Raw genomic sequence first — 27,574 nt, forward strand, 5'->3', positions numbered from 1 at the left:
CCTCCCTTCACACTGTCCTGTCCCAACACCGACCAGACCCACTTCCAGCCCCACAGGCCTTCCGCGCTCACACGCCATTCATCACTCGAGCCCTCTCTATCTACACCGCTCTCTCTGTCACCCCTCCTTCATTCTACCCCCTTGCACACCTCTCTCCCCTAGGTCCATGGTTCCCCCTTCCTTCATTCATTTCCCTAGACCTTCAGACACCATGGACCAAAGCAGATTGTCCACACCAGGGGAAGGCCCTCTTCCTGTCTCTCCTCTCCACCAAATACAGGGACACCTTTTTCATATTCACAGACGGCTCCCATATTCCCTCCCCTCCCTCTACTAGTGCGGCCATATACCTCCCAACCCTACACACCTCCACCAACTGGAAACTCCAACCCCACACCACCATCCTTGGGGCAGAGCTTTTTGCCATCAGGGAAGGCCTCACAGCAGCGACAACGCTTCCCCCACACCAATCAGTCTCCCTCTTTACTGACTCCCTCACTTCCCTCCAACTCCTCTCAACTCACAGACCTCACACACACCACACACTATGCTTTGCCATCCACTCCCTCCTGGCACAGCTGACCTCCGGGGGCAGACGGGTCCACCTTCAGTGGGTCCCTTCCCACATAGGCATCGTGGGCAACACAGCGGTAGACCAAGCTGCCAACCTGGCACACACACACACCCCCAGCCAATTCACAGCCCTCCGGACCACAGTGACCTCAAGACCCACCTCCGACAGCCACTGGACCACCAGACTAACGGTAGACCTCAGACAGCTCACCCTCGGCCACTACAGACACTCCCCCGCCCGGCACTGGCGCCCCTTCTCCCCCAGTCGCCCCCTGGACACAGCCATCACCCGTCTAAGGATTGGACACACCCGCCTCAACGCCCACCTGCACAGACTGAACATAGTCCGAGACCCATACTGCCCATGGTGCCCCACACAACCTGACACACCAGAACACCTCCTCCTCCACTGCCCAAGATTCCACTCCCTCCGCACCACCATCAAAGCATCCTTAACCAGTCTCCGTATTCACAGGCCAACCCTAGAGGACCTGCTGGGCAGCGACGCCCTCAGCCCCAACACTGCCTTCCACGCCCTCAAGTGCACGCAAACCTTCCTGCAGAAGTCGGGGCAACTCGACAGGATCTAACTCCCGCCCTGGTGACAGGACGGCCAACACAATCAACGACTCCTGATAACAACTACCACTGACGGGGCTCTAGAGGCTGTGGGCCCACAGCCTAACTAGCCCCATAAAACACCCACGAAGAAGAAGTTTCTTGGAAGGGCTCTAGAAGCTGTGGCCCCACAGCCTAACTAGCCCCATAAAAAACACCCAAGAAGTTTCTTGGTTGAAGGCTAAACATTGACACTCGTGAAGACAGCTGGGAAAGAACATTAGATACTGTGATAAATAATAAGATTTTGAAAAAAAAAAATAGTAAGAAGCGTTGCAAAGCGTCATAGATCTCATGAAGAGATGCTGGTCATCGTCAAGGCCCCGTTGGAAGGAAGGAAACACTCGTTGCGGCCTGGACAGTCACAGTGGACACCCTCCTTCAAACGTTATATAGTCTAGTGTTTTTGGGGCTGATCCTTCAGATATGGCGACATTCTTTGGGGAGGTGAGGTACTTGGTGTCCAGGGCTTACGACGAGGCAGATGACGACGATGAAACCCCAGGCATAACGTAAGCACCATTATAGTGCATGATATGTCTCCATTAATACCATTTACTCGACTCATTACTCGCCTCTCACCACAGTTACTTACAAACCCAGGCACGCCCTATCACCCTCCCTGAATCCTACCCTTTTATTTTCCCCAGTCCCTATTTCCTTTTCTTCCCTTTGTACATCACCTCCCTTTACTTCTTCACCTCCTCCTGTTTCTTCTTCTGCACCATCCTCACCCAACCCATCACTTCCACATCCACCATGTCATAGCCACACTTCCCCTTGATTATTATCAATATACTTTCGTAGCATAAGAAAACAAAATAGCCCAATTGCACCACCTAATTACCACGCAAAATCCTGACATAATAGTAAGGACTGAGACTTGGTTGACCCCTGACATTGGCAGTAGTGAGCTTTTCCTGTCCCCATTTAGCATAGCAGTATTCCGTAAAGACCGCCTAACAGACTTCGGCAAAGGTGGCGGTTGGTGGTGTTATTATCGCCACAAAACTAGATCTTTATGTTGAACATAGGCCTGACCTTGACATCAACTGCAAATCATCTGGGTCCAGTTACAAACCTTCAACTGTAAATTTCTTCTTATTGCTTTTTACTGACCACCTTCTACTAATACAGACTATTTACACAATCTTCAGAATTCTCTTTCATGCATACAGGCAGACAAACACATCTGGATCACAGGTGATTTCAACTTCCCTGACATTGACTTGACTTTAATTACCCCATTTGACCCATTTGGCTAACTGTTTCCAAAGTTTGCAAAAACGCTAATCAGCTAACAAAAAATTAGCTTCGCTAATTAGTGGTTAGCGGATTAGCGGAACCGTGCCCACCACTGGTAACCAGCCCACAACACACAGTTCCAATCGGTGTACACACAAGAGCACAATCAAACACCAAACATGCCACACAGCCTCTTCCCCCTGATAGCTCCCCTTGACATTCTGACTAATGGAATACAAAAGTTACTGGAAGGACTTGACACTTGTAAATCCACTGGCCCCAACAACATCCCCGCTTTCATCCTTAAATCTTTTGCCCCCATCCTCCAGGCCATCTTCACTCAATCCCTATCATCCACATCATTACCTTTTGACTGTTTTCTGGCAAACATTAATAATTTTTTTTAAGACAGGTTACCGGACTGACCCAGCCAATAGGTGTACCTAACAATCACCAAATGGTGGGGTACAAACTTGGCGGAGGGACTTTTTTGGCGGCCATAGCTGGTAACGGGCTAAAGAGTAGCCTATCCAGATATTATGTTTTTATTTATTAATGATCCATGAGACATCCTAGAGTTAAATCAAAGTATGTGTTTATCTTTGTATTCATTCATACGCACACTGGTAATATTTCTGTGGTGTCTGATTCACTTGTTTGAGTGAAATTCTATTGTGAAAAACAGTCACATTTTCTTGTCACTAGTAAAAATGAAACTAGTGATGAAAGTTTTGCCACCATGAAATATATACAAATAGATAAATATGAAAGCTCACGAAGTCACAATAAGTGACATCACCTGCTTTGCGCAGTAAAAATATGCTATTTATGGTATCTGATACCCCCAAAATGGCGTATAGGCTGGCTCGGGCGTGCTGGCTACAGCCTCAACGTTGCCAGATTGTAGTACTCAGCCGATTATGTTTCCTGACTTCCTACCCCTAAACTGTCTTCTGGGCTCCAATAACGAAACTAATTTATAGTTATCGTTAAAAGAGTTAGATCCTGATGTTTCTTGGCAATAGTTAATCATCAGAAACTGGTAAATACTATGCTCTGAGTACGATGACCTGGCAACGGTGGCTATATGTATTTTCATATTGTTCTGTTGTTTATTCAATGTTCTGTTTAAGAAAAAGAATACCCATAATTTTAGTTAGTTTTTGGTTATAAGGATTCTTTACGAAATACAATTATAACATTACCTTCTACTAGTCAGGAAACGTACTGAATCCTGGATCGGCTACAGTGATGTTAGGTGCGCCTATTATTGCCCCATCTCACTAACATCAATTCCATGTAATATTTTAGAACACAATGAATCACTTTGACTCAAACAACATCCTTACTGAATCACAGCATGGCTTTCATCCTAAACGCTCATGTGAATTGCAACTCATTTCTACATTTCATGACATTATAAGGCTACCTGACTGACATGACATTAAACAAGTTGACACAATTGTTTTAGATTTTGCCAAAGCCTTCGACAAAGTTCTGCACAAAAGACTAACATTAAAACTGAAATACTATGGTATTTCAGGACCTGTTCTTCACTAGATCACTGCATTTCTTACCAGCAGGACTCAACATGTTCTTCTTGACAGTTCTTTATCTGAGACTGTCCCTGTTTCTTCAAGTGTTCCACAAGGCACTGTTCTAGGTCCCCTTCTTTTCCTCCTGTACATGAATGATCTTCGACTCTCAACGCCTAACTCTTCCTCTAGACCAGGGCTACTCAACTGGCGGCCCGCGGTCCGAATCCGGACCTTATGAATGTTGTAACTGGACCCCAAGTTCCAGCAGTTGAAAAATATAACTGATTTACATGGTCCTGGTAGTGATAGATTCTTGCAAGTATATTTCCTTGCCTGACTGTAGGCCCTACAATCAGTCAAGGAAATACACTTGCAAGAATCCATCGCTAGGACTTTCATAATGTAAAATTATATTTTGCTACTCCTGGAGCTGGGGTCCAGCTACAATATTTAATCGGATCTGTGCATACATTTGTACTTGTCTAACTGGACCTTTGCTCATAATGGTTGAGTAGCCCTGCTCTAGACTGTTTGCTGATGATAGTTTACTCTTTAGAGCAGTAAAGACTAATAATGACTGCAGATTACTTCAAAACAGCCTGGACTCACTTCAGCGGTGGGAGCGCACCTGGCAGATGCATTTCCACCCTGACAAATGCAAACTTTTAAGATTTACCAGAGCACACAACCCCATCCATCATACATACACCCTCCACAATATGGATCTTGAATCTTTACACACACACAAATACCTTGGTGTCCACCTGTCCACAAACCTAACCCTCTCGCACACCATAAGTTTCCAATAAGTTTCTGTTCTACTCATCATACATTTTTCAGGCCTGACTGGCCTTTTTTTGCCACCGCGATACTCTACATTCCTGGACATATTTTACCCTCACGGATATATCGTACCCCAATAAATTTGGTATCAATGGCTTCATAAAGACTTGTAATAGAACATGCTCAAATAAAAAGAGGAAAATATATACATAAACAATACAAACTTGCTTCAAGTCTCCGTATAGAGTATTGTAGACAATAAATCCTAAGTACCAACTCCTCCCCACTCGCTAGCTCAAAATTTTGTGGGCCAACTTTTTTAGCCGAATATATGTTTCGAAATGGAATTTAGTGAGGATTCTTATGGTATTAAAATCCTCATACACCTATTAGTTCCCTAGTTACACCAATAAAACTATTTTTTCCTCTCTCATCTGAGTAGGCTAACAACTAAAAATCGCTCAAAGCTCCTCATCTACGCTCCTTAGAAAGGTTGCCATATGTTACCATTAAGAAGCTTATCCCAACAAATGACGCTCCCAAATTTGATGCACTTTCACTGAAAACTTAATTTTTAATCAATTTTTTAAAGTCTTATGACGCATTTCACGTCTTCGTGCGCCAGGACCTTTCACCCTTTGATGACGCGAAACGCGTCATCGTGCACGAGAGGGTTAAAATTCAACACCCACATGTACCACATCAGTGCCACAACCAACCAAACACTGGGTTTCCTGAGGAGAAATCTACATAACTGTACACGTGACATAAAACACATAGCAAGAGTAGGGAGTAGGCAGTCAGACGGCCACCAAATAGGGCACATGTTATTCCTGGTGAGGTATATAAGGGAGGCGAAGCAGTGCTGCAAGCCTATCAAAGACCCTTCCCTTGTCCTCACTTTCCATTTCTCTGTTGTTTCATTAACACCAGAGAGTAGTTCAGCATGCTCTCTAGACAAATTCTCTCACTCCTCACACCACATTACATACACACACACACACACACACACACACACACACACACCACTTCTACAAAGAAATTTTCCAAATTCAAAATTCATGATGGGTAACAACTGTGCCTCGGAGTCCCCATCTGGGGACAATAAATCTCCTGATAACTCTTCTAACTTTCTATTCATCAATTTCTGCCACAATTGCATTCTTTGCTCTAACTTCCATTCTGTGGAACACCATCTCTCCTCCCCTAAATCTCACCTTCTCTTCCTCACCAAAACCCAGGTTTCAGAGGCTACTGACAGCAATCTCTTCTCTATTCCCTCCCTCTATCTCCATCCTAAATTTCAGTCCAAAGTTGGATGTTCCATCTATGTATGCAGCGACATCACGTGCTCTCATGCCCACGACCTTGACTCTTCCGAATTTTCCACCATCTGACTGAGACTTCATTGTCATTCTATTACTAAATACATCTGTGCTGCCTTCTCTCACCTAATTCTATCAGCTATGTAAAATTTTTTGACTATTTGAACTCTAAAGTGGAGCACATCTTGACCCACTCTCCCTTTGCTGAAATCTCCATCTTAGGAGATTTCAGTGTTCACCACCAGCTTTGGCTTTCATCCTCTTTCACTGACCAGCCTGGTGTATAAGCCTTCAACTTTGCTCTCCTCAATGATCAAAAGCATTTGGTTCAGCACCCCACATGTATTCCTGACTGCCTTGGAGACTCGCCCAACATTCTTGACCTCTTCCTTATCTCTAACCCTTCGGCTTAATCTGTTAAATTGTTCTCTCTGTTGGGCTCCTCCAATCACAGCCTTATTTCTGTATTCTGTCCTATCACTCCTGTACAGCCTCTGGACCCACCAAAGAGGCTTTGCTTCTGGCCTTTTGCTTTAGCTTGGTGGGATGACCTGAGGATAGCAGTCTGTGAGGGAAAACGGGAGGCCATGATCTCTCGCCCTCAATATTAAGATTTAATAGCCAGGAATGCCCTTATAGCCCTTTGGAGAGGAAAACAGCACAAAATAAGGGTGAGTGTATTAACACAAACAAAGACAACAAAACGACCACACGGTAATCAAACCACTGTAGTGTGCAAAAGGGATTGGCCTGCTGAGTCACCGGGGTTGGGAGCACCGGTTGTAATCCTCTCAGCTAAAGGCCAGGGAAGTGAAGTCCATAGGCTGGAGTGTAGTGGGGGACAGCAGTGGTGACTTGGTCGGGCGGTACAGCCAGGGAAGAAGCAGCAAGGAGCCCAGACACGCAGCTTTCCCAGTGAGACGAAGGACCAGCGTGAGGTTGAGAAGGCGAGGTGTGCACTCTGTGGTGGTGAGCTGGTGTCTGCCTTAGCTCGCTAGCCGGGCTATGACGTCGGCTCAGAAGTAGGAGGAGCCAGGGCGGAACGAGGCTGGCAGACTTAACAAGGCTGGCAGTTTAACAAGGCCAGCAGACTTAACAAGGCCGGCAGGGCGTAGTTACCCCCTCACACGGCCCCCCAAACAAGAATCTGCTGGAAGTAGATTACACCAAAAGTTAATTATCTTTGCCTGCCACATGAACGACTCTGAACTTGTAGGCTTGAAGAGACAAAGCCCAACGAAGCAGTCTATCATTCTTTCCTTTGAATGTTTACAGGTACAAAAGAGGCTTGTGATCTACCTCTAAAATAAACTCCTTACCACGTAGGTAGAAGTCAAACCTGTTGATGGCGAAGATGACTGCAAGGCACTCTCGTTCAATCGTGGAGTACCTTGTTTCACGGTCGAGTAACTTCCGACTGGCATAGGCGACGGGATGTGGACATTCGCTGTAGTACTGCAGAAGGACTGCTCCAATCCCGCGGCTGGAGGCATCGGTCCTCAGAACGAAGATCAGATCCGGGTTCGGCAGACGAAGCATTAGTGGCGAGACCAACTTATCCTTGAGGTGTTTGAACCGCACCAACAAGTCTTCACTCCAAGTCAACGGTTCGGGAACATTCTTCTTGAGCAAGTCTGACAAAGGGCCGGTGTATTCAGCTGCCTGCGGGATAAACATGAGGTAAAATGACACAAGCCCAAGGAAGGCTTTGAGAAGTTTCTTGGTGGTAGGTGGAAGCATGATGGTGATGGCATCGGTCTTGTCATGCTGAGGTTGAAGATACATCCCGTCGACGATGAATCCAAGGTAACGAATGGAGGGGACTCCGAAACGACACTTGGATGGCTTGACGGTGAGATGATGTTCCCTCAACCGTTCCAGGACTCCTCGAAGAGCTTCTAGATGCGTGGACCAGTCCTTTGAATAAACAAAAATATTATCGAAGTAGAAGGAGACGTTAGAGATCCCACCAAGCACAATGCGCATGAGGCGTATGTAGGTAGCACAGGCAGTAGAGAGACCAAAGGGCATGCGGCGAAACTCCATCAATCCTAGGTGGGTTGGAAAAGCTGTGAGAGCTTTGGCGTTGTCTGTAAAAGGTACCTGGTCGTATGCCTTGCACAGATCCAACTCGCTGAAATACTTGGATCCTGAGAATTTATGCAAATCCTCGGTAATGTTGCAGGTGGGTTCAGCATGAAAAACTGTGATGGAATTTAATTGGCGATAGTCAATAGCCATTCTGTAGGAATTGTCTGGTTTCCTTATCATCACAACAGGAGAACAGTGAGGAGAGGACGAGCGTTGGATGATTCCTTGCTGGAAGAGAGTCTCGACTTCTTGTCTGAAAGATGGCTGAAGATGAACGGGGACGGGATAACCCTTGGTTTGGACTCGGTCGGTCGTGGTGAGAGTGATGTCGTGTTCTAGGGTAGTGCAGTGACCTGGAACATCTGAAAAGACATCAGCAAATTCTCTGAGGAGATCTTCAATGTTGGCGTTCTGGTCCCAGGTGAGGGATTCTCCTACCTGAAGCTTTCCGGTAGCAGGGACCTCTAAGGAACTCTGTGTCGTCGGGAGCTGAAAAACTTCGTCAGAAACTTGCTCCTCGATGACTGCGGGTCCATCTCTCCCAGGTGCCGAGAGTGCTTCTAGGGTGGCAACTTCATCCAGGACCTGTATACACTGAACTTGGGCCCTGCGATGGTACTTTTTCAGGATGTTGACGTGGAAGACTTTAGGTCCTTGGGGAAGATCAACGAGGTAGTTTACTTTACCCCTTTTCTGTAGGATCCGGTAGGGGCCCTTCCAGGACACAAGGAGCTTGCTGGTGTCGCTGGGTAGAAGAACGAGGGCCTCGTCTCCTGGGATGAAACTCCTACCTTGAAACTTGAGGTCAAAATAAGTCTTGTAGAGGCGGCGGCTGACTTCAGCGTTCTGGGTGGCGATCTTGCCACATTCCTCCAATTTATCCCGTAGCTCCAGAACGTACTGGAAGCTGGTCCGTTCTTCCTGTTGAAGGGTCTTGTCCTCCCAAAGGTCGCGCAACACTGAGAGAGGACCACGGACGCTGCGACCATAGAGCAGCTCGAAGGGCGAGAATCCTGTCCTGTCACTGGGAGTTTCTCGGAGGGCAAACAGAGTAGGTGTTAAATACCTGTGCCACTCACGTGGTTTCTCGCTGCAGAGCTTCCTCAGGATGGCTTTTAGGGGACCATGTAGCCTTTCAATGCGACCGTTGCCACTGGGGTGGTAAGGCGTAGTAAAGATCGGCTTGACCCCCAGTAGTCGATGTAGTTCTTGCATCAGGGCTGAAGTGAATTGGGTCCCACGATCAGACAGAACTTCACGAGGGATGCCGACTCTGGAGAAGATGGTAAGAAGAGCTTCAGCAACTGAGATAGAGTCGACATCCTTTAGTGGCAGGGCCTCAGGGAAACCTGTGGAAAAGCCGATGAGAGTTAGGATATACCTGTGTCCGGCAGAGGAAGGAGGGGAGAGTGGTCCAACCAGATCAATGGCAACACGAGCAAAGGGCTCGGTAACGATGGGTATAGGCTGAAGGGGGGCTGGTCTTACTCGCCCCTTTTGAGAGAAGCACTGGCACTTGTCACAAGAACGGCAGTGTACTCTGATGTCAGTACCCATCCCAGGCCAGAAGAATTGATCGGCGACTTTCTGTTCAGTTTTGCGATGGGAGTAGTGACCAGCTAAAGGGTTCTCATGTGCTACATTTAATACGATGGGCCGGCACTTACGTGGAACGACCAAACATAATTTTCCCAACTTCTCTGGACGCCGTGAAGTAAGGCACTTCCGGTAGAGGAGTCCTTCTTGAAAAAGGAACTGAAAGGTGGAGTTGTTGCGAACTTGGTCAGTCTCTCCCGTTGCAGCCTTGGCTCGTGCGATGGACAGAGTATCGCAGGACATCTGAAGACGACCAAACTCCTCAGGGGTGACGGACAGTTTGCTGGAGATCAGGAAGATGAAAGGGGATGAAGGCGCTTCATCCTAGCCGTCGAGGCTCGAGTCTCTACTACACACACCTGTGGGGAAGTTGAAGAGACTAGAGAGTCAGGATAGACAGGGGTTGACTTGGCAAAGCTCTGGGCAGGAGGTGTAATAACGTTGGAAGATGAGGGAAGTATAGCGGGTTCAGAAGCAGGAGGCTGAGGACCGTAGTCGAAGGCAGGGTATGGCTCCTTAGGGACCCGTACCCCAGGGACATCGCCAATCAAGACGCTGGCAAACTTGATGGGAGCCCAGACTACATCAGTCCAGCCTTCAAAGTAGGGACAACTGACGTAACAGTGGAGAACAGGGAAGGTGTCAACCCGCCCCAGGTAGTCGGCCACTTGACACCGGCGGCAGTTGGTGAGGTCGGCATCAGGGAGAACTTCGTCGGCCACGACAATGCAGGTACACCCAGAATCCCTAAAGATGGAAGAGGTCCAAGATCCATTAACAGTACCGGCAACAAGGGGTCGAGGAACACGGTGCTCGGAGAGGCAAAATCCTACCGTGAAAGGTTGAGATGGAGGACTCTCTTTGAAGGCCCGTGGATTCTTGGGACACCGGGGCCTAATGTGGCCTAACTCACCACAGCCATGACACTTGATGTTGGAGGAAGAAGTCGGTGTGGATGACATGCGAGCTGGTGGTGACGTCTTCGACGTGGGCTTCAAGGGTCGGGGAGCAGGTTTGGCCGAGGATCGACTGGAGTAGTGTGCCGTGGTCCAATCATCAGCTAGCTGGACTGCGCTGTCGAGAGAAGAGGGTCTGTGCTCTTTGATAAAAGTGCGGAGGTCAGGACTCAAAGAAGCCAAGAACTGGTCCAGTACCATGAATTTCTTCAAGGAATCAAAATCTGCCGGAACCTTAGAAGCCTCCAGCCAGCTCTGGAATAGACGGGTTAAGTGAACAGCAAACTGAGTATAATTTTCCCCGTCTCTAATCTTGGCAGAGCGGAAATCGAGGCGATATCCGTCTGAAGTCTTCTTGAATCCTGCCAGCAAGGACATTCTTAGCGCGTCGTAATCACTGGTAATCTCAGGAGAAAGAGAGACGTACAACTCTGCTGCTTTTCCTGTCAACAGACACCCCAACCTGACAGCATACGTATCCTGGTCGAGCTGTAACAGTTCCGCAACTCTCTCAAAGCAAGTGAGATAGGTAGCTATATCCTCTCCGTCCTGGTATGCTGGTAACTTGGGACGAGCAGCTGCCTCAGGGATGGTGAGAGTGGCAGGCTTACCTTGGGCGGACAGACGCATTCGCTCAGTTTCAGCTGTAAGTCGAGCAAGTTCTAACCTTTCTTGTCGCTCCGCTTCTTCTTTCCGTTCTTGTCACTCCGCTTCTTCTTTCCGATCTTGTCGCTCCGCTTCTTCTTTCCGATCTTGTCGCTCCGCGGCTCGTTCTTCCCGCTCGTAGGCCTGCATCTGGATGACATATTGTCCAACGTCTGTTCCCGAGAAGCCTAAATCCACAGCCTGCTTCTTAAGTTCCTCGACGGAAGCCATGGTAAAGACAAATGTAACAGAAATGAAGAAATACCAATACCCAAAAGAAACACCAAAACAATCAAAACATAAGGAAACAACACCTCGCTACAGCCGACAAACACAACGTGGACGGCAATAATAAGACTGTAGAAAATCTGTCAGTCTTGACACTGAAGCGATAAAAGAGATTACTCGCATTGTACAAAAAAGTATACAAAACAGTACACAAAAACATCAACTTACAGGAAAGGACGTCTGTAAGGAACTCACTTCCGGGCCTCAGACAGTGAGTGCGCGCTCAAGGCGACTTCAAAGCTGTAATCCTTCCAAGGGACTGGAACAACAGATTAAACAATTAATCAGACATGTCCAAAGGCAAGAATCCTGGTGAGGTCGCCACATGTGAGGGAAAACGGGAGGCCATGATCTCTCGCCCTCAATATTAAGATTTGATAGCCAGGAATGCCCTTATAGCCCTTTGGAGAGGAAAACAGCACAAAATAAGGGTGAGTGTATTAACACAAACAAAGACAACAAAATGACCACAAGGTAATCAAACCACTGTAGTGTGCAAAAGGGATTGGCCTGCTGAGTCACCGGGGTTGGGAGCACCGGTTGTAATCCTCTCAGCTAAAGGCCAGGGAAGTGAAGTCCATAGGCTGGAGTGCAGTGGGGGACAGCAGTGGTGACTTGGTCGGGCGGTACAGCCAGGGAAGAAGCAGCAAGGAGCCCAGACACGCAGCTTTCCCAGTGAGACGAAGGACCAGCGTGAGGTTGAGAAGGCGAGGTGTGCACTCTGTGGTGGTGAGCTGGTGTCTGCCTTAGCCCGTTAGCCGGGCTATGACATCGGCTCGAAAGTAGGAGGAGCCAGGGCGGAACGAGGCCGGCAGACTTAACAAGGCCGGCAGTTTAACAAGGCCGGCAGACTGAACAAGGCCGGCAGGGCGTAGTTACCCCCTCACACAATCAAAATGGTACCGGAGTTGTCGAGTCTCCATATGAGAACAGATTAGAGAAAATGGAATTGATGGTGCTTGAGGAGAACAGACTTAATAGCTTTGTATAAATTTACTAGTGGACTGGACAAATTGGATAGAGCAACCTGACTGTGACAGGGGAGGAGGGGCTGAGAGGACATAGTAAGAAGCTGAAAAAGGGAACATGTCTGAAGGATAAAAAGAAGTACAGTTTCCCATACAGAAGTGTAAATGAGTGGAATGGTCTAAAGGAGGAGGTTGTGGAGGCAGGGAGTGTCCATCAAATGAAGGAGAGGTTGGGCAAATATAGACAAGGAGACAGGACTATTCAAGCTTAACTCAGGCCCTGTGGACCACAAATAGGTAAATACAAATAGGTAAAATAAACACACACACACACACACATACACACAGATGTGGCAGCAAGTACCCTACTCCGACTGGACAACAAATGTGGGGTGGACCAGAGAGTAGACTAATGCTAATTGATTGTTACAAGGGACACGCTCTACTGGGGGGGGGATCCTACCCACACTTTATATGAGAATAATTTCAAGAAAGCTGATTCATGGCAAGAATTAGTGATGTTTTGAAGGGGGAAAAAGGCAACACCAAATAGAAAATGAAAAATGTGATTACTCAGCTCAGAAAAGAACTGAAAAAAATTAAGGAAAAAAAAATTGGCAGTGAAACTAATAAGGTCCAAGGCATCCTCACATGTCGACATAACCTTCACACATACACAGACCATGTGTGGACGGTCTCACCACGTCAACTATTGTTGCCAACATATTGACAATTTTTTATACAAATGCTGTAACAAACATTGTCTCTAGATGGCAACTGTAATGTTTAGGTCAATGGGCCATATTACAAGTCAAACCCGAGAAGTTTCGGGTCCCTACAAAGGTCAGTTTAGGGGCCGTATTACAAGTCCAATCCAAGAAGTTTCGGGTCCCTACAGTGTTATTCATCCCGAACTCTGTAGGGACCCGAAACTTCTCGGATTGGACTTGTAATACGGCCCCAAAACTGACCTTTGTAGGGACCCGAAACTTCTCGGGTTTGACTTGTAATACGGCCCAATATTTACAGCTTGTTTGCAACTATGTTGCCGGTTCGTCTTATGTTTGTCTGCAGCAATAAATGTCTATTTTTGTGTGGCTACAGATATGATGTGCAGCTGGAGTTGAGGGAGGGAGGCCAAGACAAGCTGGGTACTGTGGAGGCTCTGCTCATATCACATGGAACTCTAGTAACTGGTAAGGATTAACATTATTACCATTTCATCTTGTAGTTTTACTTTAGATTCCCTTAGATGTGTATGCGCATCATAGGTTTAACATGATTGGTCTGCATTTTTGTTTTTTTTTTTTTTTTTTTTTTTACAGCAGAGACAGCACAAGGGCACACAAAAAAAGGAAACAATAAAAAAAAAGTCCGCTACTCGCTGCTCCTGTAAAGAATCCGAAGAGGTGGCCGAAAGAGCAGTCAATTACGTGAGAAGAGGTGTCCTGATACCTTCCTCTTGAATGAGTTCAAGTTGCAGGCAGGAGGAAATACAGTTGAAGGAAGATCGTTCCAGAGATTACCAGCGTGAGGGATGAAAGAGTGAAGATGCTGGTTAACTCGTGCGTAAGGGATTTGGACAGTAAAGGGATGAGCTTTAGTAGAAAGTTGTGTGCGGTGAGGCCGCATGAGAGGGGGAGGCATGCAGTTAGAAAGTTCAGAAGAGCAGTCAGTGTGAAAATATTGATAGAAGATAGAAAGGGAGGCAACATGGCAGCGGAATTTGAGAGGTAGAAGACTATCAGTAAGAGGAGGAGAGCTGATGAGACGAAGAGCCTTAGACTCCACTCTGTCCAGAAGAGCTGTGTGAGTGGAGCCCCCCCACACGTGAGATGCATACTCCATACGAGGGCGGACAAGGCCCCTGTATATGGATAGCAACTGTGCGTGGGAGAAGAACTGGTGGAGACGATACAGAACGCCCAACCTCGAGGAAGCTGATTTAGTAAGAGAGGAGATGTGAAGTTTCCAGTTAAAATTTTGAGTTAAGGATAGACCGAGGATGTTTAGTGTTGAAGAAGGTGACAGCTGGGTGTTGTCCAAGAATAGGAGATAGGTGTTTGGAAGATTGTGTCAAGTTGATAGGTGGATGTTGGATGTGGTAGGGGGTTCACCAGAAAAGGCAGGCACCGCCTGGGAATCGAACCCGGGACCTTCCGCTTGCCGGGCGGACGTGCTAACCGTTACACCAAAGTCGCCTCTCGGTGAGAACCCACACACCTCCCCCCTAAGCCCCCCCCCGCAAGGCCAGTCCAGGGAGTGTGTATCGCTGCTGGATCCTACTCACTGTGCCATGTTGGATGTGGTAGGGAGCTCACCAGAAAAGGCAGGCACCGCCTGGGAATCGAACCCGGGACCTTCCGCTTGCCGGGTGGACGTGCTAACCGTTACACCACGGTCGCCTCTCAGTGAGAACCCACACAGTGGAGAAATTGAGTTTTTGAGGCACTGAAGGACACAAGGTTCCTTCTACCCCAATTGGAAATGATAGCAAGGTCTGAGGTTAAGCATTCTACAGCCTCCAGCCTGGAGTCATGTAATTCCTGTTGAGAGGGTTTTCTGTTGAAGGAAGTTGAAAAATGCAGAGTGGAGTCATCAGCGTATGAATGGATGGGACAGTTTGTTATAGAAAGATCATTGATGAATAATAGGAAGAGAGTGGGTGATAGAACAGGGCCTTGTGGAACACCACTGTTGATAGGTTTAAGAGAAGAACAGTGACCGTCTACCACAGCAGAGATAGAACAGCCAGAGAGGAAAGTGGAGATAAAGGAACAGAGAGAAGGATATATTCCAAAAGAGGGCAGTTTAGAAAGCAAAGACTTGTGCCAGACTCTATCGAAGGCTTTCGATAGGTTTAGCGCAACTGAGAAAGTTTCACCGAAACGGCTAAGAGAGGATGACCAAGAATCAGTTAAGAGAGCAAGAAGATCGCCAGTAGAACGCCCCTTGCGGAACCCATACTGGCGATCAGATAGAAGGTTGGAAGTGGAAAGATGCTTTTGAATCTTCCGGTTAAGGATTGATTCCAGAGCTTTAGATAGACAGGAAAGTAAAGCTCTAGGGCGGTAGTTTGAGGGATTGGAACGGTCACCCTTCTTAGGCACAGGCTGTATGAAGGCGTATTTCCAGCAGGAAGGAAAGGAAGATGTTGACAGGCAGAGGCGAAAGAGTTTGACCAGGCAGGGTGTCAGCACAGAAGCACAGTTTTTAAGGACAATAGGAGGCACTCCATCAGGTCCATAAGCCTTCTGAGAGTTGAGGCCAGAGAGTAAAGTAAAATATATCCCTTGCAAGTTGCCTAATAGTGGTAGGCGGGTGGCTGAACTGGTAGCGTACTGGGCCCACATTCACTGCGTGATGGACAACGCGGGTTCGAATCCCCACGCTACCACCTCGGATTTTTCAGTCACCGCTGAGTGGCTTAAAACTACCCACATGCTGTCCTGAAGACCGCCCATCAACCCGAACTCTAGAGGAAGCCATCCAAGCAAATCAAGAACGAGTTCCGGGGGGCAGCATGAGCCAATGCAAGATGGCGCCACTATAAACCCTCGCCTGCGCCAGAACAGGCTGGGCCGACCATCAGGCCCCACCTGGAAGAAGCCTTGGGCCGACCATCAGGCCCCACCTGGAAGAAGCCTTGGGCCGACCATCAGGCCCCACCTGGAAGAAGCCTTGGGCCGACCATCAGGCCCCACCGGGAAGATGCCTACCAGCGCAATAGGCAGCATAAAAAAAAAAAAAAAAGTGGAGGATGTATTGGATCCAATTAAGCTACATCTTTATCAGGTTTAGGTTTGAATGTACAGTCATACCTCGGTTTACGAGTGCCTTAGTTTATGAGTGTTTTGATTTACGAGCAAAAATATTCACAAAAAATTGCCAGGGTTTACGAGCAGTGACTTGGTGTATGAGAATCCTGTTTGTACAAGTTGAAGATGCGAGTGTGGGTTCCTTTTCATCGCCACAAGACGCTCAGAGCTGAAAACAATGGGAATGAAGCTGGTGTCACACTGGGCCTTTTTCCTCCATCCGCGTTGGCTGTAGGCGCAACCAGCAACTCAAACTTTTTTGGGTGTGCGTCACACACTGCTTTGCGCAGTGGCAGTATCGTAACCAATGAGGTTCACCCGAGGTGCATTGTTGCCGATGCGTAGAGCTCCCTTGTTTTGGGGTATTGGGAAAAGAGCAATATGTCTACCCTCTGACTGGGAAGGTAGCCTAGCTACCCCATCCTCACGTTCATGCGGTACACACCATTAGTATACCCTGCGGGGTAGAACCAACGGGGAGGGGGGACAGCGACCATCAGCTGTTGTTTTTAATCCTTTTAGCCCGGACAAGGAGCAAGTCTCCATAATACTACATTGGACTGGCCACCCATTGGTGGCCTCTAATACTTTTATCGAATTTTTGAGGCAGGAGCAATGGCCAGAGGGCAACAGGAGAGTAGGGAATGCTTGAGACTGGTGTCTATAAATGTGAATGGGGTAGGTGATAAGGAAAAGAGGAGAGTGATAATTGAAAATTTTGGGAATGGTAGAGTGGATGCGTTTTTTTTTTTTTTTTTTTTTTTTTTTTAACAATAAAGGAGGCAGCTCAAGGGCACAAAAAAAGAAAACAATAATAAAAAAGCCCACTACTCGCTGCTCCCAAAAAAGAATTAAAAAAGGTGGCCGAAAGAAAGATCAATTTCGGGAGGAGAGGTGTCCTGATACCCTCCTCTTGAAAGAGTTCAAGTTGTAGGGTGGAGGAAATACAGATGAAGGAAGATTGTTCCAGAGTTTACCAGCGTGAGGGATGAAAGAGTGAAGATGCTGGTTAACTCTTGCATAAGGGGTTTGGACAGTGTAGGGATGAGCATGAGTAGAAAATCATGTGTAGCGGGGCCGCGGGAGGGGGGGAGGCATGCAGTTAGCAAGTTCAGAAGAGCAGTCAGCGTGGAAATATCGATAGAAGATAGAAAGAGAGGCAACATCGCAGCGGAATTTAAGAGGTAGAAGACTATCAGTAGGAGGAGGAGAGCTGATGAGATGAAGAGCCTAGACTCCACTCTGTCCAGAAGAGCTGTGTGAGTGGAGCCCCCCCAACACGTGAGATGCATACTCCATACGAGGGCGGACAAGGCCCCTGTATATGGATAGCAACTGCGCGGGGGAGAAGAACTGGCGGAGACGATACAGAACGCCCAACCTCGAAGAAGCTGATTTAGCAAGAGAGGAGATTTGAAGTTTCCAGTTGACATTTTGAGTTAAGGATAGACCGAGGATGTTTAGTGTTGAAGAAGGTGACAGCTGAGTGTTGTCGAAGAACAGGGGATAGGTGTTTGGAAGATTGTGTCGAGTTGATAGGTGGAGAAATTGAGTTTTTGAGGCATTGAAGGACGCAAGGTTCCTTCTGCCCCAATCGGAAATGATAGCAAGGTCTGAGGTTAAGCGTTCTGCAGCCTCCAGTCTGGAGTCATGTAATTCCTTTTGAGAGGGTCTTCTGTTGAAAGAAGTTGAATAATGCAGAGAGGAGTCATCATCGTATGAGTGGATAGGACAGTTTGTTATGGAAAGATCATTGATGAATAACAGGAAGAGAGTGGGTGATAGGACAGAGCCCTGTGGAATGCCACTGTTTATAGGTTTAGGGGAAAAGCAGTGACCGTCTACCACGGCAGAGATAGAATGGCCGGAAAGGAAACTGGAGCTAAAGGAACAGAGAGAGGGATAGAATCCGAAAGAGGGCAGTTTAGAAAGCATAGACTGGTGCCAGACTCTATTGAAGGCTTTCGATATGTCTAGCGCAACAGAGAAAGTTTCACCGAAACGGCTAAGAGAGGATGACCAAGAGTCAGTTAAGAGAGCAAGAAGATCGCCCCTTGCGGAATCCATACTGGCGATCAGATAGAAGATTAGAAGTGGAAAGGTGCACAGAAGCACAGTTTTTAACCCTTAGAGTACGGGTGGCGATATATATTTCTGGATGCTGTGCACAGGGAAAATTTAGGCATTTAAAAGAGGTGGAAATGGTGTCTTTCTTCTTTCCAATAATTGTATATTCATCTAGTATATATGGTGGTGTAATAAAACTTCTCTCCTAATAATGATAAAAAAGTTATGACAGTCGAAAATATTGCGCATTTTCTCGTGGCCATGACGCGTCACATGGAAGCACCCCACACACACACACACTCTCTCTCTCTCTCTCTCTCTCTCTCTCTCTCTCTCTCTCTCTCTCTCTCTCTCTCTCTCTCTCTCTCTCTCTCTCTCTCTCTCTCTCTCTCTCTCTCTCTCTCTCTCTCTCTCTCTCTCTCTCTCTACTTGCCCCTCCCTCCTCTGTCAATGTCACTACCATAGCAGTCATCAAAGTCACTGTCACTTTAATTCGCCCGCACTCTACTTCCGCCCAGAGCAGAGGAATTGCTTGATGCGTCACGAGACATGACATGTATTCCGAACAAAAGTGGAAAATGATCTGTGGCCTTCGTTAGGCTGCGCGCTGGAGACGAATGAGAGTGTGTACGGATGCCAGATGCCTCCACCATTCTTCTGAGTCAAGAACTGGCGGTATATTTGAAATGTAGGGAGCGTAGAGTGTGATGATTATATATATGATCCCCGTACGGGTGGGGCATGTGGTAGTGTACTTATATATACGATCGCCGTAATCTAAGGGTTAAGGACAATAGGAGTTGAGGCCAGAGAGGGCATAGAAAACATCATTTGGAAGAATCTTAATAACAGGCATAAAGGAGTCAGAGGGGGGATGAGTAGGAGGAATATGCCCAGAATCGTCCAGGGTGGAGTTCTTACAGAAAGTTTGAGCGAAGAGTTCAGCCTTAGAGACAGATGAGATGGCAGTGCTGCCATCAGGGTTAAGGAGAGGAGGGAAAGAGGAAGAAGTGAAATTGGAGGAGATATTTTTGGCTAGATGCCAGAAGTCACGGGAAGAATTAGAAGAAGCAAGGTGTTGACATTTTCTATTAATAAAAAAAGTTTTGGTAAGTTGGAGAATAGATTTGGCACGATTCCGGGCTGATATGTAAAGGTCAAAGTTAGTGGGAGTTCAAAGGTTCTGGAACCTTTTGTGAGCTGCCTCTCTATCTTTAATAGCACAAGAACAAGCGTGATTAAACCCAGGCTTTTTAGCATGAGGAGTAGAAAAAGTACGTGGAATGTATGCCTCCATTCCAGAGACAATCACCTCTGTGATGCGCTGGGCACACACAGAGGGGTCTCTCTCCTGGAAGCAGTAATCATTCCATGAGAAATCGGAAAAGTACATCCTCAGGTCGTCCCACCGAGCTGAAGCAAGATGCCAGAAGCATCGCCTCTTCGGCGGGTCCAGAGGATGTACAGGAGCGATAGGACAGGATACAGAAATAAGGTTATGATCGGAGGAGCCCAATAGAGAGAACAGTTTGACAGAGTAAGCAGAAGGATTAGAGGTAAGGAAGAGGTCTAGAATGTTGGGCCTGTCTCCAAGACGGTTGGGAATACGAGTAGGGTGCTGAACCAACTGCTCTAGGTCATTGAGGAGAGCAAAGTTGTAGGCTTGTTCACCAGGCTGGTCAGTGAAGGAGGATGAAAGCCAAAGCTGGTGGTGAACATTGAAATCTCCCATAATGGAGATTTCAGCAAAGGGAGAGTGAGTCAAGATATGCTCCACTTTAGAGTCCAAATAGTCAAAGAATTTTACATAGTTAGTAGAGTTAGGTGAGAGATAAACAGCACATATGTATTTAGTAATAGAATGACAATGAAGTCTTAGCCAGATGGTAGAAAATTCAGAAGAGTCAAGGTCGTGGGCACGAGAGCAAGTGATGTCGTTGCGCACGTAGTCTCAACATCCAGCTTTGGATTGAAATTTAGGATAGAGATAGTAGGAGGGAACAGAGTAGAGGTTGCTGTCAGTAGCCTCAGAAACCTGTGTTTCGGTGAGGAAGAGAAGGTGGGGTTTAGAGGAGGAGAGATGGTGTTCCACAGAATGAAAATTAGAACGAAGACCGCGAATGTTGCAGAAATTGATGAGGAGGTCCGAGGAGTTATCAGGACACCTCTCAAGTCGGCAGCCAGAAGGGGAGTCCTCCCTGGGGGAATTTATGGTCCCCCCCCAGGCGTTGACTCCGAGGCGGTGTTTTCATTAGCCATTTTGAATTTTGAATTTTGGGAAAAGGTGTGTGTGTTGTGTGAATGTAGTGTGGTGTAGAAAGAGAGAGGAACTGTCTTTAGAGAGCATGCTGAACTGCTCTCTGGTGTTGATGAGACAAAAGGGAAACGGTTAGTGAGGACATGGGAAGGGTCTTTGAAGGGCTTCAGCACCCTCCTCGCTTCCCATATATCCTCACCGGGAGTAGCTCACGCCCATTCGGTAGGTGTCTTCCTACCTACTTTGGAGTGAGTGAAACACATATTCGAGGAACTGGTGTGAGTGATGGTGGAGAGGGTACATGGGAGGAAGTGCCTGGGGGGGTTGTATGGACGGGGATAGATGAGAAGTATAGAGGCAGGAGTAAGGAAGGATGTGCTATTGTGATGTCTGAATGTGGAATGATGTGACTAATAATGGTTGGAAGGGATCAAGAATTGTGTGGGTGAAGGGAAAAGTAGGTTTAGTAAAGTATGCATGGGTATGTATACGTATATGCACCAGTAAATGTGAAAAGTAAAAAATGACTGAGAGAAAGGGAAGCTTTTTGGGAGGAAGTGAATACATGCCTAAAGAGCTTTGAGAAAGAAAGGAAACTTATTATGATGGGAGATATGAATGCTAAAGTGGGTGATGAATGTGTGATAGATGTGGTGGGAAGATGGGGGATACAGTACAGTCTCCAGGATTGCGAGTTTCAAGTTTGCGATTCACCGAGTTTGATAGGGACCCCAAAAATTTGATTTTTATTGAAAACTTAAATTGCAATATGACCTGAAAGGAAAAGGAAAAAGTTGCTAAAACCATTTTTTTCACACCTTGTTGTGGTCCTTGATTCCCATTCTCGATCTTAACCCCCCCCACCCCCCCTGGGCCTTTCCATTGGCCGCGGGAAGCATGGTGAGTGGGATCCGGGCAGCCCCGACTGCGCGCTGGGCCTGAGCAGCTGACGGGCAGCTGATGATGGCGATGGTGATGATGAGTGTCGGCGGCATGGCCCCCACATCGACGTCACCCAAACGGCATTTTCACTGGGGCCCGTGTGTGTGTGGCTGTGCCCATTGTGGGCCCAGGCTCCTCAATTTGCCAATTCTCACTTTCCACATGTTGCACGCCCCTGGGGCGGAATTCACAAACATGCTAACTAACTACGAACTAACATAACTACGCACTATTGATTTAGTGACTGACGTTAGCGTCAGATTCACAAAGCAAACCTTAGATGGTAGTTAGAGGTGCGCTAAGTCAGCGAGGCCGCTGATTGGGTGATGACGTCATTGGTCTTGCAGCGAATCGCAAGCACGTTTACAGAACCGTCAGCCAATCCTAGGGAGCCCCCTCCAGCTGCTGGTTCAAGAAACTCATTCTCTTTTCCCATTTTTCTTCCTTTTAAGGCAAACTATACTGAATCATAATCTACGAATTTAACTATTTCGTTGTTTGCTGCACATTTACGTCAAGGTAACTTTGCTGTTCGATGTCTCGTTACCTTCAAACATGCTTAAGATGAAGAAAAAGAAGATACGGAGGAGACTGAGGCAGGAAGAAAGCAAAGAGAAGTATGGGACAGATATCGAGGCAGACAGGAACAAAGGACGGAAGGAAGGAACGAGGGAAAATTAAGACTGTCTTGCCATATCTGCAGCCCAACTCATGGGCTAGCTGTCACCCGACAAAGGTCCATGGTCCCTCCACGGAGAGACAAATCTAGAGATTGATGGATGAATGGATGAGGAGGTAGGAAGATGAAGGAGGGAGGTCTGGTAATCCCCCGGCCGGGCGTTGGTGTTGCCATACAGCCCACACTTATCATATACCTCTCAAAGGGTGTATATCTCATCATTTTATAAAGAAATGGGCTTCCTCTACTCGCAAAGTTATATTTCAAGTTGAAAAACACGATTTATAAGCATTTATATGTAAATATGATAATATTGCTAGCGTTTACTTCACCCCCGAGGCAGTATTTATTTAACAACATATTTTGCGTCACACAGAGCACGGTAAAGTTTTGTAAATTCGTGCGCTAACCTGTGACATCATCGATTAGTTGGTAGTTATTACCGCACGAGCTTTGTGAATCTCAACGTTCTCAAAACTACGAACTAAGCCTTTGTGAATTCGGCCCCAGGAAGTGTGAAAATATATTTACTCTATTTTCCATCGTATTTCAGTTGAAATATTTTGTACACTTTTAAAACAAAAGAAAGTGTGTCTTGCGCATGTCGTTATGTTTGGTGTACAACCGTCCACTAGTTTTTTTCAGGTACAAGCATGGTTAAGCGTCGTCACTTAATTTTCTTCCTGACTGGTGTTATTTTATATGAAGTAGTGGTAATTACTACTGTTATACAATGTTACTTTCGAAAAGAGTTCCTGTGGTTGGTGTAAAAGCGATCGCCACCTTGCTTAAGTATGCGGAGATGTTTGCGGTTTAATTTAAGTGCCACTGCAGCACTAAAACTTCACGGATGGAAAGGGTTAATAAGCTGCTTGTAAGGGGAACTCCTGGGTACATTGTCAAGCTCCTAATGTACTGGTACACTACCCAGGAATTTGCTGTAAAATGGGGGGCTTCCACTTCACTGCCATTTAAGACAGCCAATGGTATTTGCCAGGGAGGGAGCCTGTCTCTCTACCTGTACAACGTCTACACAGATGATCTCACTGCTGCTCTGCGTGACACAGGCACAGGCTATCACTTACATGATAAGTGCATCAACTCGCTGAGTTATGCTGATGACATGGTACTGATGGCGCCCACAGTGGAGGCTCTGCAGGACCTGATTGGAGTGTCAGGCGTATGATGCCATGCACGATATTGTCTACAACATCACCATGACAGAGTGCATGGTAGTGCCACCGCCACACTCCAGGGTGGGCTACCAGACATCAGCGTGGCTAAGTGGAGTGCACTTACATTTGTGGATAGATTCACATACCTGGGCCATGTCATCAACAGGGAAAGGACCGATTATGATGAGAGGCAGACCACCAAGCTCACAGTCATCAGCAACACGCTGCTGAGGAAATTCTCCTTCTGCAGCACGGAGGTGAAGTTGGAGTTATTCAGGAGCCACTGCTACTCTCTCTACTGCAACTCGCTGTGGTCGCAGTATAGGGCTGCGTCCATGAACCGTCTTAGGGTATGTCATAAGAACATCCTCAAGCAGCTTCTGGGACTTCCTAGATGGACTAGCTCATCCCTGGCCTTCACCGGGCACGGGATGAACTGTCTGGCTGTGCTGCGTTGCCACGCCGCGTACAGTATGAGGAGTAGAGTGGAACAATCTGGGAACTCCATCATCACCTCCGTCAGACAGAGCTCGGCCTATGTATTGTATGTGGATCTATGCGGCGGGAGTGGCTGGGCCTTCTGTTCGTGTAGATTGTACATAAGTGTGCCGTGCACACGCATATAATTATAAGTTGTCAATTATTTAAGCATTATGTATCTCGTTCGATCTCGTTCATTTTCATGTCCTGTTTTTTATATGTGCCGCTGGGCGAAATAAAACTATTTTATATATATATATATATATATATATATATATATATATATATATATATATATATCTATATCTATATCTATATCTATATATATATATATATAGGGTATATATATATACAGTAAAACCCCGATTATCCGAAATGGAAGGGGGGAAGCCTCTTTCGGATAAGCCGATTTTTCGGATAATCCGGATTTATGGCCGCCATTTTGATTTTTGAAAGAAGTGAGGTCGAAGCACAGGTAGAACGCGATGCGACTGCCCAGTGTGAAGTGTGTGACGCGACTGCCGCCGACTGACGATGTAAACAACGAAACCAAACAAACACACGCTACGCTAAACAAAGTAGTACGCTTAAAACATGTGATGTAAATGTTTTATTGTATGTTTGTCTGTGTGTCTCCTTGTCTGGACCAGTGTATGTTGATACTTGTGAGCGTTGCAGATCTGAATTGTGAATGTTGCAGAGTGCGATTGTGAATGGTTGTGCAAACTTGCAAGTGTGACCTTGATGCATCGTGCAGGTGGAGACACAGTATGATGACTCATATTATCGCGCAACTCGTATGTTGGAAGGGGAATGTGGCATGGAGTGGAGAGGGGAGTCGTGTTAGTGTCGTTGTCTTGAGAGTACGGTGTGAGTAGTCGTGCAGTAGTTTGTTCGTTTCACGCACCTACGTCCTTGCTGGGGCGAAGGTGCGGACGTGGTGTTGTTGAGAGTTTGTTTAATGTTTTTGTCTAATACATTGATCTATTCGTTACAAGCTATTTCGCAATATGTATTGGAAAGCATATTAAGTTTAACTGTTCTTATAAATTTTATATGTGTTAATATAGTTCATATTTAGTTACTTTTATTTATTTTGATGTTTTATAACGTATATATATATATATATATATATATATATATATATATATATATATATATATATATATATATATATATATATATATATATATATATATATATATATATATATATATATATATATATATATATATATATATATATATATATATATATATATATATATATATATATATATATATATATATATATATATATATATATATATATATATATATATATATATAGGGTCATTCAAGAGCTATGTTATTCTTAATTTTACTATTAAATTACTCCTCTGCTCTTTGAATAAATAAATGTTTATTTCAGATTTCTGTGAGACACTATTGCTAAGTGACCAATGTCAGGAGGTGGGGAGTGTGTTAGTGAAGGCCCAGAGCAGCTCCACCCTCCACCCACACAAGCCGATCCCCTCACCCCTGCTCCTCACCCCCACCTCCCTCCTAGTGTGTTGTGTCAGCAAGGATGTAACTGCTGCTTCTGCCTCAAAGTTTGCACAAAAGGTATTCTTGTCCCATCCTGTGTCTCACTTTCTGTTGCCTTATGATAACTGTGGTGGTCAACTCAAACACTTGCTGTTATAATTCACTGATATCTTGATACAAATGCAGAGACGGTGTGTAAATAAGTCCTGAAAACAACTCAAATATAAAAATCTTGATAGTAGCAGTAAGTGTACTTTTATTACAGCTGCTGTCCTTAATCAAGCCATCATGTGTGATGATGGTACTATCCTCATACCACTATGATGCACTGAAAGGCAGTTACAGACCTCAAGGTGAAGACAACTGTGTAGTTCACTCCCTATGCTCCTCTGCCTTCCCTCACACCCCTATGTACCCTCAGCTGCCACAGCCTGCCATCCTGGACTCAGTTCCTGCAGCAGGTCAGTGTTTCTATCATCATTTGTATTCCTGGTTTAGAAGAAAGAATGCAAACAAAGGAGGCATTCATTGCTTTCCATTATTTATTATAAACAGATAGCTATATAGATTTGTTAGGTAGTTATTATTGTAAACAATCAAATTATCTTACCTTATTTTCTAAAGTCCTAGAGGTGATCACTCTTACTGTTGGCCATGTCATGTTGCTGGAGCTCATTTTCTTTCCACTTCCAATCCCAGTGTTGCTCAGCCCCCTGACCAGTGAGGTCTGGTTGGAGGCATTTCTGGGTGGTGCTGTTTGGGATCCCTCAGACTTAAGTCACTGTTTTGTAACTATATTGAGAAGGTGTACTGGAATTGATGTCTGATCATAATGATGCCAAGAGAAAATTTGTATGGGCATACAAAGTAAAATACATTAATATTAATGGCATGCACTTAGCTACTGCCTGGCTAATCAGGCTGCAGGGTGGACAAACACCCTAACTCTGTATTACCAAGCATCCTTTAATCCATTCACACAGTTTGTTATCACCCTTAAACAACCCCTACATGATAAGTATTATTGAAACAATATACTGACTCAATATTATTTTGTAATATGCACTCCCCCAACACAAGTCACTATTATTGTACAATAAATAATCAGTCTCAAAAACAGCACCACAGCACACAGGGTATCATAGTGTTGGCTCATACACCACCTTAGAAACTGCATCAGATTTAAGTGAACTGATAGTTTTCTAAAGCTTTTTCTTGAAGTTGGTTTTCTGTAAGTTGAACTTCTTCACATCATCACAGATGACCCTGGGGTACATTCAGTTGCACTTCTTCCCAAAAACATCTATGCTTTGTTCTTTATATTGTTGGCATAGTCTTGGGAAATGGCTTCCCACAATGCAGTTAAATCCCTATATAATCTAATTATATTAGGAAGTGTTGGTCATTGTCTGTTATGGCAGACAAGTTGATGTGAGACAAGTTCCTGCAAGATGAATTATTGCATAATATTATGCTCATATTACTCAATGAACATATTGCACAGTAAAATACCGTTGATTGTGCTCCCTTCAGTATATTGTCATTATGCAATATGTATTATTGCACAATAATATTTATCATATAGGGATCACTTAAATGTGTTCACATTGTCAGTTCAGTCAGTTGTTGCCTTGATAGATACATGATGCTGACCCCTCTTTCCTCATCCAGTCATGACAGAGTGTGTGGTAGGCCAGCGCCCATGTGTGGTGTACCCAGTGTTCACAGAGACCTACTCAACTGGGGACCTGGACCTGGTGGCTGGTGCCCTGCAGAGGGTCTTTCAGGGAAAACCTTTCCATGAACTTGTGTCTGCAAGTTTAGACTCCAAGAAACTTCACCAGTACCGCACCAGTAACCCTCGTAGGGAGAATATGGATCTCTACCTTTGAGCTGGATAAAAATGCCATTATTGCAATGTTGTATTCATATGTATCTTGCAAAGAAATGGTTTGTGTAGTTTGGTGTTTCACTAAATTCAGTTTATGAATAACAAAGTAGTCC

The 27,574-nt window shown here is 45.9% G+C and overlaps 1 protein-coding gene across 1 annotated transcript; it reads left to right on the forward strand.

Annotated features, from left to right (window-relative positions):
- The first annotated feature begins 1,476 nt into the window (after window positions 1–1,476).
- LOC127006549 (proteasome assembly chaperone 1-like) lies at window positions 1,477–27,529 on the forward strand. Its single transcript, XM_050876521.1, has 5 exons — window positions 1,477–1,703; window positions 13,731–13,822; window positions 25,455–25,648; window positions 25,836–26,031; window positions 27,242–27,529. The coding sequence occupies exons 1-5, from the start codon at window positions 1,618–1,620 to the stop codon at window positions 27,460–27,462; spliced, it is 789 nt and encodes a 262-aa protein (XP_050732478.1). The 5' UTR covers window positions 1,477–1,617; the 3' UTR covers window positions 27,463–27,529.
- The last annotated feature ends 45 nt before the right edge of the window (window positions 27,530–27,574 follow it).

The sequence above is a fragment of the Eriocheir sinensis genome, chromosome 33 (genome assembly GCF_024679095.1).
Source record: "Eriocheir sinensis breed Jianghai 21 chromosome 33, ASM2467909v1, whole genome shotgun sequence".
Lineage (NCBI taxonomy): Eukaryota > Metazoa > Arthropoda > Malacostraca > Decapoda > Varunidae > Eriocheir > Eriocheir sinensis.

What these genes read in the sequence shown, in the direction of transcription:
- LOC127006549 (XM_050876521.1), top strand. Translation starts at nt 1,618, where the DNA reads ATGGCGACATTCTTTGGGGAGGTGAGGTACTTGGTGTCCAGGGCTTAC. An exon ending in GATGAAACCCCAGGCATAAC is followed by an intron (nt 1,704 to 13,730) that starts GTAAGCACCATT and finishes GTGTGGCTACAG; the next exon opens with ATATGATGTGCAGCTGGAGT. An exon ending in CCTCAAAGTTTGCACAAAAG is followed by an intron (nt 25,649 to 25,835) that starts GTATTCTTGTCC and finishes CTTTTATTACAG; the next exon opens with CTGCTGTCCTTAATCAAGCC.